Source organism: Cupressus sempervirens, chromosome 9 (assembly GCF_028749045.1).
Source record: "Cupressus sempervirens isolate cs-2001-9-10 chromosome 9, ASM2874904v1, whole genome shotgun sequence".
NCBI lineage: Eukaryota > Viridiplantae > Streptophyta > Pinopsida > Cupressales > Cupressaceae > Cupressus > Cupressus sempervirens.
In genome coordinates this window covers 722,964,074-722,976,739 of record NC_143126.1, presented here as the reverse complement: position 1 = coordinate 722,976,739, position 12,666 = coordinate 722,964,074, and the positions used below count along the sequence as shown (strand labels likewise).

At 31.5% G+C, this 12,666-nt stretch overlaps 1 protein-coding gene across 9 annotated transcripts in view; it reads left to right on the top strand.

Moving 5' to 3' along the window:
- Positions 1-3,849: 3,849 nt before the first annotated feature.
- Positions 3,850-12,666, top strand: part of LOC149540751 (putative transcriptional regulator SLK2) — a 43,209-nt gene continuing 34,392 nt past the window's right edge. Inside the window, exons 1-8 of one of the 9 annotated variants that reach the window (XM_089801842.1) lie at positions 4,220-4,337; positions 4,437-4,525; positions 4,663-4,722; positions 4,937-6,229; positions 6,413-6,544; positions 6,811-6,859; positions 8,178-8,392; positions 8,577-8,645. In XM_089801842.1, coding sequence (XP_089657968.1) covers positions 5,285-6,229; positions 6,413-6,544; positions 6,811-6,859; positions 8,178-8,392; positions 8,577-8,645 — 1,410 coding nt within the window. In that variant the 5' untranslated portion in view covers positions 4,220-4,337; positions 4,437-4,525; positions 4,663-4,722; positions 4,937-5,284. Of the gene's footprint in view, positions 4,118-4,219; positions 4,558-4,651; positions 4,723-4,936; positions 6,230-6,412; positions 6,545-6,810; positions 6,860-8,177; positions 8,393-8,576; positions 8,646-12,666 lie in introns of those variants that run through there. The other 8 variants (XM_089801838.1, XM_089801841.1, XM_089801840.1 and 5 more) reach the window with 8 other exon arrangements.

Below are 12,666 nucleotides of genomic sequence, written 5' to 3'. Positions count from 1 at the left end.
TTATTAGTTCCTGCCGTAGTAGGAAACTATAGCATTTAATGCACTTTTACCTTTTAATTCGTTTGTCCAATTAGAACACTTTATTATTCAATTACTTTTTGAGCTATAAAGTTTTCATATATATTATATTTAAAACAATTCAACATAATATATTTATTGACAATTTGAGTGGTCATTTTGTGCTACAGTAGGGAGTGCAACTTTTTCCTTTATTTGTTTGTCCAATCAAAACAATTTATTATTCAATTACTTTTTGCAACTATAGAGTTTTCATATATTATATTTGAAAGAACTAATAATTTGTAAAAAAATATTTACCTTTATTTGTTTGTCCAATCAAAACAATTTATTATTCAATTTTTTTTACAACTATAAAGTTTTCATCTATATTATTTTTGAAATAATTCATAATAATAATTTTTTATTTACAAATTAACTTGTTGTTTTGTAGGGCTTTTAATTATTTATGTACACAAAATGCAACATATTATTTCCAAGACTTTATACATTTTATTATTGCATAAAACTCATAATATTTTCTTCTATAGACAGTATTGCAAATACATATACTCTCTGCTTCATGATTACAATATACATTCCTTAGAAGAATTTACTATCTCAAACTATCATCCAACTACCTAAAAATTGATATGTCATAATTCATCCATCAACTCGATACAAAATAATATTATTATAATACTAGAAAGACACAAATGGATATGTCACAACTCACCTACCAACTAAACAAAAAACAATATTATTCCAATACTAGATTATTCCAAACTATTGATTAAAAAATACAGATTCTATCAAATTATTTATTTAACATAATAATTATAAATATTTTTCAAAACATAACTAATATCAATTTATTTAATAGTCATATTTTTAAATCACCTTAAAAATCAAAATATTATTTCTTAATACCAAATACTTTTAAGTCACTTCTCATACTCTACAAAATTTATCCACATAATATCTTTTACCTCATAAACATAAAAAGGTTAAATAGATTTTTACAAATTAATTGTCTTTCCATTGATTCATTGAGTTTTACATAGTCTTAAATTCTGAAGTTCTACTTATTTATTTATTACAAATTTTCAAATGCACATACTCTGTATTACATCACTACAATATATATGTCTTACAAGAATCTATTATCTCAAACTATTATCCAAGTGCCTCCAAATAGATATGTCACAATTTATCTATCAATTAAAGACAAAATAATATTATTGTATTTGCCGTAAGCTCATATTATTGTAATTAGTTCAACATATCTAGTGATTAATTTTTCACATCTCAACCGATTAGATCTAATTATTTTTCCTTCTAATTTTAAGTTTTGATTTTTGGATTGTTTATATATAAGTTTTTTAGCATCTAATTTTTTTAAAATATTTTACTTGAACTTGATTGGCTCTTATATTTGGGGTCTTATAGGAACGAATTTTCTGGAAGCACTATCGAAATTTTAGCATTCACTTAAAAAAATAACATTGTATGGAAATAAATAGTTTTGAGTTTTAAATATTAATTTTATCACAGTCACTAGTATTTGATTATATTAAATTTTAAATACTTTAATTTGTGAAAGATGACAATTAACTAATGTATATATTAAAATATAGTATTTGTGAAAAAAGGTATAATAATAAATGAAAAGGTAAAAGTATAATACTAGCAGTCGCATGCTTTTGTACATGCAATGAGTGCACCAATAGGAGATGAGATTTAAGAGAAAAATGTAGGATGAACATTAAATAATGTAAATATAAGTTTTAAAAAAAAGAAAATATAAAAATAAAGAAGTTGAAGATTAAAACATAGATATTAAATTTATAATATTTAGAAAATTTGAATATTGCTTAAGAAATGTGTTCAATAATTTCAAGATTTTACAATTAAATTAAATTTATCAAATATGAAAAAATAAAAAAAATAAATAAAAAAACTAATAAGAGAAATACAAAAAGATAATATGAAAAATAACATCTCTAACAAATATTCTATTGATTAAATAAATTATAGAAACTGAAAAAATAATATTTAAATAAAAAATCTAAACTAAATTTTATTTTTTTAAATAGTAATTTAAAAACTAAATCCTAAATCAATTAAAAAAATCAAAAGTTTAATAAATAGAGATCACAACATAATCTAATGTGAAGATCACAAGTAATTATTTTTTAAATAAATAAGAAAAGAAAAATAATAGTTAAAAGTGGATATTTAAACTATAATCTTATGTGAACAAATTAGATTATTAATAATTTTAAATTTAAATAACATAGTATTTACTAAAATCTTTTAAATAGATTAATAAATATTATTTATTTAAATTAAATTTATCAAATACGAATTTTTTTATATTTAAAAGAACCCATCAAAAAATCTATTATGAAAAATTAATAAGAGAAATACAAAAAAAAATGTTTAACAAATATTCTATTGACTAAATAAATTATAGAAACTAAAAAAAAATATTTGAAGAAAAAATTAAACTAATATAACAAAAAATAAATTAAAATAATTTAAAAACTAAAATTTAAATCAATTTTAAAAATTAAAAATCAAAAGTTAAATGAATAGATCACAACATGAGCTATGTGGAGATCACAACTAATAAATAGAAAAAGAAAAACAATAGTTAAAAGTGGAGATAACAACTAATAAATATCAAAACAAGAATTAAAAGTGGAGGGAGAAAATTTGGCCGGTAAATAATTAACGGGAAGAATTTTTAATTTTTCGGTCAAACTGACAACTTTCCTGACCAACTTGCAAATTTTTCGTCAAAATTTTAATTTCCTGGAACACAAATAGCCTATCAGCTAAATAAATAATTATATCTTTCTTAAAATACTTTGTTATTAGATTAAAATCTAGTACAATTATTTTATAATTATCTAGGGCCAAAATCTCTACATCTTAATATTATTTATTTTATAAATGTTTAGTTATCTATAGTAAAAAATAATATTAATGTATTAATATACCAATATACTAAAATACAATTAAGTAGTTATAATAGTATACAAGCCACTACGTGGCACTTGTTCTAATACTAGAATGACCAAATTGATCTACCATAATTCATCTACCAACTAAACAAAAAAAATTAACATTATTCCCATACTACAAAAACAAATATTGATATATCACAATTCATATTTTTACTAAACAATAAAAAAAAGTTCCAATGCTAAAATAAAAATAAATACCTCACTTCTTTACATAAAAATCATATTTTTTTTAATTTTAAATCAATTTAAACTATTAATTAAAAAACACAAGGTCTATCTACTTCTTTATTTAAGATAATAATAAATATTTAATTTTTTTTAACTGTATCAATTTATTTAACATCCTTTTTAAAATCATATTAATAATCAAATTAAATTATTTTAACACCAAATACTTTCCAAGTCAATCCTCCCACATTTTACAGTAAATTTATTTAAAATTCCTACCTCAATCATAGAAGACTATATCCACATAACACATAATAATAATATCTTTCACCTCATAAACGTTAAAAACATTGTATTCGATTCTGTTTGGATGAGCTCAAATTTATTATAAGCCTCGTGGTTAAAATCTAAACCCAGGTTAAAAAGCAAACTTGTAATCTAACCACGGTGAACTTTATTATTTATTTGATCCCGCGTTTACTCCGTTGTTTTCATTTGTACGCGGATTAATCCAAGCCGTCCATCGCAGCCTATCATTGTTTACCCTTGAGTTGTCGACTCCGGCCAGGCAGATTCCGACACGTGGCAGTACGAGAGTGGTTGGATGGAATCTGCAGTAACAGATGAACGGGGAGCAGCCGGGACGATAGGGTATTGACTGGCTGCAGCAGGTGCGACCAGCGATTACTGTGCGAAAGGAGGGGAAGAAGGGCGAAAAAGCCAGTGGGTAAAAACAATCAATCCGTGGTCTTTTTGGGGTAGCTACTGAGGGAATGACAGCAAATGATATTTTTAAAAAAGAATTTTTATTTCTCTTTCTTGAATTCGCGGTTTGTTGAGCTTTCCGGGAGGAAAATCGAGCTACGAAACATTCAGATTGGCGGCTTTCGCAGGACAAGAAATCTCAACTTGGATTACAGGTGAGTTGCTGTTCTCGTTGTACAGTTGGGCAATTATCGCTATCTCGGTTAGTGGATTAGGGATTCTCTCTTTTTATCCTTCTTTGTGCGTGTGTGTGGCTGGTCGAGGGTTTGTCTCGTGCTTGGTTTCTTCTTCTATTTAGTCTTTAAGTATTTTTTTGCCCTCTTCAAATCACATTTTGAGAGCAGAAGAAGTATAAAATGCGTACCCAGATAAATAGTACGTGAAGCAATTTGGTAGATTCACGTTGTTCAAGTTTATTAATTTAGTTATTCTCTTTCACGTTTGAGGATTGAAATAAGTTTTTCTTTTTTGGAGAGATGGGTTATGTGGTGCATGTTGTTTAGCTGGGATTAGCAGATAATCAGGGTAGTATCGGCTCGCACAACGGAACCTTTCTCTTCTAGGTCATGTATATTATTCTATTGAATGGTGAAAGGTATAGATTTGTAAAATAGGACTCATTAGATATGGACGAGATCAAGCGTTTTCTGGGTTCCAATTTTGTGGCTGATTCTTGTTTTGTGGTTTAGTGTCTTTGCAGTTTTTGTATTGCGGCTTTGGCTCAATCGATGCTTGTGATATAAGCTGGTATAAGTACAAGGTAAAATATGTTTTGGTTTGCAAGTCTATGTGGTTCTGATCATTGAATTTGCACCTGTAAATATCATTTAAATATGAAACGTAAAGAAACTCAAGCTGTTTTCTTGGAGTAGTGAAAGTTAGAAGAGAGAATAGGTTTATGAAGGTAAAATTGGATGTTCTATTAAGAGCAATGTATTGGGGTTTTGCAATAATTTAATTATTTTGGTATTCAGGCAAGTGGGTTTGGTTTGTAAGGGTTAATGCTTTAGGAGCAGGAGAAACTTCAATGGGTGGCTAGAAATATCTGCATCTTTACGAGAGGAGTTGAGTTGGGTGGTGGTTCAGGGCTGGCATTGGAGAATTATCTGGATTCCAGCCACCGAACGGCGACGCCGTTGGCGTCTCCGGCTCCGGTGGCTGGAGGCCAAGCTCAACCAGCCTCTTCTAGTTCAGGTATCGCTTACCATACCAATGAGCACAAGCAGAATTCTGGAAACTTGCAATTGAGTGGACCTTTTGGGAGTTTGGCTTCGAGATATTCATTAGCTGGAAGGGTTGATTTTGGAAAAGTTGCCGGTGACATGAATCAAGTTCTGAACAGTGGAGCAAACTCAGGGCCAAGTGTGGGGACAAGTTCTTTAGTTACGGACGCCAATTCAACGCTCTCTGGTGGCACACAACTACAGCGGAGTGCAAGTACCAATACAGATTCTTTTATGCGCCTTCCAGCATCACCAATGTCATTTTCATCTGGAAACATAAGCATGTCTGGTTCTTCTGTTATGGATGGTTCATCCTTAGCACAACAGAGTGGCTCTTCTATAACTCGGCTCGAGTCAAATCAAGACCAAACATCACAGCAGCAGCAGCAGCTTCAGCAGAGGCAACAACAAGGAGTGTCAACTCCAACTTCACAGCAAAAAATGCAGCAAACACCACAACCACAGGTTTCGTCTCAGCAAATTCAAGTCCCAGGAACTGGACCACAGCTTGCTGGACAACAGATGAATGGGCAACCAAATGCTGGGAATGGTCAGCAGCTAGGGCAACAACACCTTGGACAGCGACTTCCTGGTCAGGTACTTATGACTCCTAAACTTGAAAAGAGTGACCAAATGCTGCAAACAACTCAGATGCTGAAGCCTGTGAAACAAGAAGATGGAGTACAACAACAAGTAGCTCAGCAAATTATGCAGAGGCCACCTGACACTGTATTGGCTGCCCAGCTTCAGAGGCAAGAGTCTTTGCAGCGCCCTTCACCGCAGTTGCAGGCTATCATGCAGCATCGGATTTTGCAACAACAACAGCAACAGCAACAACAACAGCAACAGCAACAGCAGTTGTTGCAGTCTTTACCACAGCATGTTCAGCGTTCTCATCTTCAACAACAACAACAGCAATTGCGACACCATTTGCAACAGCACAATATCCAGCCCCCATCTTTGACCAAGCAACCCACCATGGACAATGGTGTCTGTGCTCGTCGGCTAATGCAGTATATATACCATCAGCGACACCGTGAACCAGTAAGGCTCAGGAGATTTATATTTTTTTTGAATGCACTTATGTATGAAAGCTGTTAATGCATTCAAAATGTTTTCAAACTGACAAATAAGGCAATTGAATATGTTTCAAAATCTTGTTTTTCCTTATAAAATTTTATGGGAGTTTGTTGAAATATCTGAACATAACTATTGCATGTATCACAGGGGAACAGTATTACTTTTTGGAGGAGTTTTGTGGCTGAATACTTTGCTCCTCGTGCTAAGAAAAGGTGGTGTCTATCGAACTATGGGAATGTTGGGCATCATACTCTAGGTGTTTATCCTCAAGCTGCAATGGTGAGTTATAATTCATAATTTGTCCGTGTTCCTTTTCAGAGTTTTCACCATTGTATGTAAAGATTTTTCTAAATTTTCTGTCAATGTTTAAATGATGCTTCTTACTTGAAAAGTCTAAAAGACATTTGATGATGTGATTTAAGATTTGTTATGAACTTATGATCTAATTTTTGATGGAAGTATGATTGCCAAGTAATCATTATTTGCTTTTCAAGATTGTATATGCTTATTATAAGACACATTAAAATTTGATGAGTATGATGCAGGATATATGGCAATGCGAGATTTGCGGAACAAAACCAGGGCGAGGATTTGGTGAGGAGATGCTTACTCTGATCTTATAATAATAAAGCACTTTGTCAGTAACTTTTGATGGGTGTACTAATTAAGACTTTTTACTATTAGGACATGTTATCTCATTTTGTATGAGTAATATTCCACAACGTATATTCTCAGAAATGGTTTCCTTGATCAATTTTTATTCAGAACAAGAATCTGATTCCCGTGTTGAAAACACTGTGACCACCTTGTGTCTATGCCTCTGTCGCTATTCACTACCCTTTGTATCAATATTGAGTGGACACTTTGCGTCTTATGGCTGCAGCAATTATAAACTTAAAGCAATATTAATGGTCAATTGCAATGTGTTTATATTTAAGTAGTATCCAGTCTGCACCTGTTATTCCTGCCATTTTATACTTGATGCAATTGCAAACTAAATTAACAAACAATTTATGAAGGATCAATTGGGTTGAAATTGTCATTTTGCCACTTCTTGAAAGTACAGGGTGCACTGATAGTATGGCAAAATTCATCTGTCAAAATTCATTTGAGTGTCTATTGCGAAGACATGCACAGACATAGTTTAGGTAGAATATACGTAAACAGTGCAAACAAAGCATTGTTTTCTTGTCTCAATAATTATTTAAATGTATGAGAAAACTCATATTGTATCTCCCTATCACTCACAATGGTATCATCAACATACTTGTCACTAATGACTCTTTTACCATATTTGCAGTTGTCTTAATTCAATGTAGTACTAGGTTGTGGCCCTAGATAGACACACTGTGCCTTGTACAACTCTTGTAGTTTCTGTTCCAATGTTTGTGAGTTGAGGTCTATTTGATAACTTTAAACTTGTGAACTGTAAAAGGGCCTCACCTAGCTCATAAGATAAAAGGATCACAACTCTCCCTGAGGCGTTGACATCGAGTATGCCAAGGGCAACAGTTTAATTTCGGCATGAGTGCCTTTAACAAGTACTGAAAAAAATTCAATGGAAGTTTAGGCTCGCCCAATAACATATATTTGCAGACATTTTTCTCATATAATCTAGTAAGTTTCCTTGGTGCTTGGGATACATGCATGTAGGCTTGCACATCTACACTTGGCTTTGTTGTTTGTGGTTCTTGATTGATGAGATAAATCTTGCTGTATGCATAAATGATGTTTGGTCTAAATTGTGCAGCAAGATCTTACTAATTTTTGTTCATGTCACTTTTTCTAGTAATTTGTGTTTACCTTGGGGTAAGGGTTATATATAAGCAAATTTTTCCTTATTAATTGTTGATCAATTCGCATTATTTTATATATATTTTAATTTCTGTTGATTTCCAATTGTGCTTTATAGAGACAACTGTTGAGGTGCTACCCAGACTCTGCAAGATTAAGTTTGACAGTGGAGTGATAGATGAACTCCTTTTTGTTGACATACCACGTGAATACCGACTCCCTTCAGGGGTAATGGTCTTGGAGTATGGAAAAGCAATCCAAGAAAGTGTTTATGAACAACTCCGTGTTGTTCGCAATGGCCAGTTAAGAATAATTTTCACTCCTGAGTTGAAGGTAAAGTTCGAAAATGTCATGTTTAATATACCCAAGTGTTATTAGATTTTTTTATATGATACAATTGGTTTTTGTATTTGGAAAATTTATTTAGTGTAATGTTTTAATTTTGGATTCTTATGCATAAAGCTTTATGCCCCTAATACTACTGACAATATCTTTTCCTCATGATATTTGAGATCAGATTTTGTCTTGGGAATTCTGTGCAAGAAGTCATGAAGAGCTCTTACCTCGTAGGATTGTAGCACCTCAGGTGACGTCTTTTTCAATTACATGATTAACTATTTATATATGGCAGATTTCAGAAATTAACTGTTAAGCTATAAACTTGGTTGTCCAGTGGAAAACATCGTTTGATATATTTGTACTATGTTTTAACTTGCCACCAGTAATTAGAAATTTGAGACAAACTTAGAAAATTTTAAAAGCTCCATAATATCGCAATAAATTAGTTTGTTTTTAAAAATATAAGCATCGGACCCGTGCATTTTTGGATATCTTGAATAAGTAAGTATAAGATGTCCAGGTACTTTTATTGATTAGTTGTTAGATCTGTGTTGAAGGACAGCTAAAATTATTGTTGTCATTATAAAATTCAAAAAAATGAACGAGTTATCTGCAGCTGTGAAGAGACATACTTATTTGGGTTTTAAAACCTTATGAATAGGGAACATAGCTGTTGTTATTATGATTAGTTACTATTATTGTTGCCTTTGATAACAGAGACCACTGCTTGCATCATTTATGACTTGTGAGCATAGTTGTTACTAGACAAAAGTGTCAAATGATTATGGTATCTTTTAACTTGTCATTATTATTGCATCACAAATGTTAGTACCGTTGTTGTCATGCTGTCACTCCTACTTATCAATGGTTAAAGAGTTGTTATCATGTCAGTTGTATTATTGAGGTAACTGTGTATGAAATTTCACCGTTACTTATATTGTGAATAGTTTTTAACCAGCTGAGATTGTTGACATCATTATTGTCTTTTGATACACCTATACTTATTATCGCTGATCAGTAGCATTCTGTCATTGTTGGATCTGAATTGTTGTTGGTACAGGGTTCAATTAATATGGGTGTGATTACTGTTGTCAAGCTTATAGGAAATATTGTTGGTCAAAAAGATAATTTTGAAATATTTTAAGACAGGACATGGCTGTCTTGAAATGCCATGCACGATCATTGCTACTGTCAAATTAAGAGATAGTTTGAAGAGGTTAGGTAGACTGTTGCTGTCAACTGTAGTTACTATTTTATGTATAGATTAGTCTCTTGGACTTTATAGTTGAGGAGAATGGTATGATTGTCAGGTTACTTTATAATTTATTTGTATTTTATCATATTATAATAATTAAGAGTTCATTATCTTTCTGTCAGAGTTATTTATTAACATCTTTAAAGAGAATTGATTTTACATCTGTCTGCAATCAACAATCACTAGATAAATGAAAGAAGTCCATAATTTAAAAACTCACGGTGTATACTGTTGTTTACTTAAAGTCTCATTCGCTTGTTTCGTTTCTGTATCATACGCTGGGCAATTTGGATGCCTTTGAAATCCTAAAATAAAAAAAAAATTGCCACATGTTTGGGTTCTTAATATTTTTCCAGTTTTTTTTCTTGATAATGCTTTTAAAATTTGAAAATATATTCATCTTTTGTACGCCCAGGAATTCATGAGAAGATATTTGTATTCATGAGAAGATATTTGTTTCTTTGACGTTTTACTGGAATAATATGAATAGAACCAATAAATAATGTGTTCACAGGTTTGAAATCAATGAAGGTCCAACAAGGATAAGCATTGCTTTATAAAAAGATTTGGTAGTCCACTCTAAGAGTGTTAGAGCTTGATATCATGACACAATATTTAAAATAGGAGTCTTATCATTTTTTAAATCCAATGAATTTTTCAATTTTGATTTCCATGTAAATGATTAATAAATGATGACTGCATAATTTTTTTTAGAGTATCAAGTGTCATTACATTATAGGCTTTGAACCTAGGCCTACTTAGATAGGGACACCAATTTTCCTCATTTATCCCAATTGAAATATTTTGATCTTGTGGTAGAGTAAAGATCTGTTGCAAACTTGGGTAGTCTATTAGTGTTTTTTCACATATATTTAAAAATTATATTGGATGTTCAAATAATCCATCGTAACTCTGATCCTCAGTCCCAGTTCCTCCCAAGACTAAACTAATGAGGACATCCCCAGAATGATGGGATCTGGACAAAATGCTTCTCCATTGTATCAGAGACGTCTATATTGCTCTCTGCATTTGAAGGGTGCTGGTCTTGTGGTTGCTTTTCCTTTTTCTATTTGTAGGGATGTGCTTTTCAAGGGCTTTTGAGGGAAGCTAAATAGCTTGCACTGGAACAAAAACTTCTCATGTGGTGGATGGCCCTATACTCCCCCCGTGCCTTCAATGCTTCATACAATTTGTGTTCTCCACAATTACTTTTGTTATCACCACGGGGTTTACTCATGGAGGACAAATTAGAAATTCTAAGCATGGATGTTGGCAGCCTGCATCCTTTGGATAGGACATTATCTTATCTTCTTACCTTTACCAATTGTTTTTAACAATAGATATTGTTGGTTTTTTCTTTTGATTTTTTTCGTTTTTTGTTATTGAACCCAGGAATTTTTAGCCCTGAGGCTGGGAGTCCAAATTCAGGGGACCTCATCCCATTGGAAGGGATATTATCTTTTTTTAGTTTTACCAATTGTTTTTAACAATAGGTTTTGCTGGTTTTCTTTTTTTGTTTTTGTTTTTGTTTTTTTGTTAGTCAACCCAGGAAATTTTAGCCTCGCCTAAGGTGGGGAGGTCAAATTGAGGGGACCTTGTCCCATTGCATCATCACTGTTCAAACCTATAATGTCAATGGCTTAGTGGTGTTGGAATTTTGAACCTTAATTGCAACAGCAGCATCATCATTTATGCTAGCCATTGCACCATGCCATAAAGCAATTTTGCCAGGGTTTGTCATAAATATTTATTATTTTATCATAGTATATTTTAAATGTAATGCTAATATATTTTGTGTTTATCTTTAGTTATTGTCAATGATAAATTTTAAATTGTAAATGTTTTGTATCTTTGTATTTTGGTAATAATTGTTAAACATTACAATCATGTATAGGTCAAATTCAGGGGACCTTGTCCTATCACACCAAAACTTTTCAAACCTTTGAGCTCAATGGTTTAGTGGGGTTTGAAGTTTGAACCTTAATTGCAATAATGACATCATCTTTTACTAACCATTGCACCATGCCTTAAAAGCAATTTTGCCAGGGCTTTTCACAAATATTTATTATTTTATCGTAGTATATTTTAAATGTAATGCTAATATATTAAAGAAGCTATGCTAGGTTAGACAGCAACACCTAAAATTAGTGGACATGAATGAAGAACTAAAAGAAATGGTAGTCAATCTTGCAAGTTAAAATGTACGCTTTAAATAGAAGCCTTGAAAGTTCCAGAAAGCAACCACGAAATGATATTCAATAAGTGCCAATCTTTAGTTTCTTTAATAGAAAACTTAAAAGAGATTGAAACCCAATTGTGGGTGATATGTGCAATGTCCAAGTGGTCTTCATATGCAAGTAACACCAACATAATGGAGGAAACCATTGTTTTTTTAAGGATAATTCTTATTCTGCTGAGTAAAATCATAAAATGTGATTTCCTAGCTGGAGAAGTTCAGTACATAAGATCTGTCAAAATTATTGATAATGAATATAGGAATCTGCTATTGACAGGTTATCTGTTGCTTATATAAATTCTGTGAGCTGAATTAATAAACCTTATATAGGTTAGACAAATAAAATAGGTTTGCTGATGAGCTAAATTTGATTCTGGGATTTGAAACAGGATGCTGAAATCCCTAAGATATTCTTAAATGAAATGGATTTGTGGACGTTCTAACTTCAAAAATTTGATTGAAATTCTTAAATAGATCTAAAATGATCTTCTGATTAAAGTCTGCCATAAATTTGTATATGCTCTAAATTTGAGAATACTGCTGGAATTCACAAATATATCTGAAGTGAAAATGGAGCTTGATCAAGTCAGTTCTAATTCTTATTCTATTTCTATATTAATAATTTAAAATTTTCAGACTAAAGACAGGTCAAAAATCTGTCTAGTGTTAATTGCAATTTTTAGAATTATCTTTTGTAAACTAAAAGTTTCTGAATAAGCCCTCCACCATTTCTGTATTTTGAACTTGTCTTTTAATTTGGACTTTAAAGTTTACATG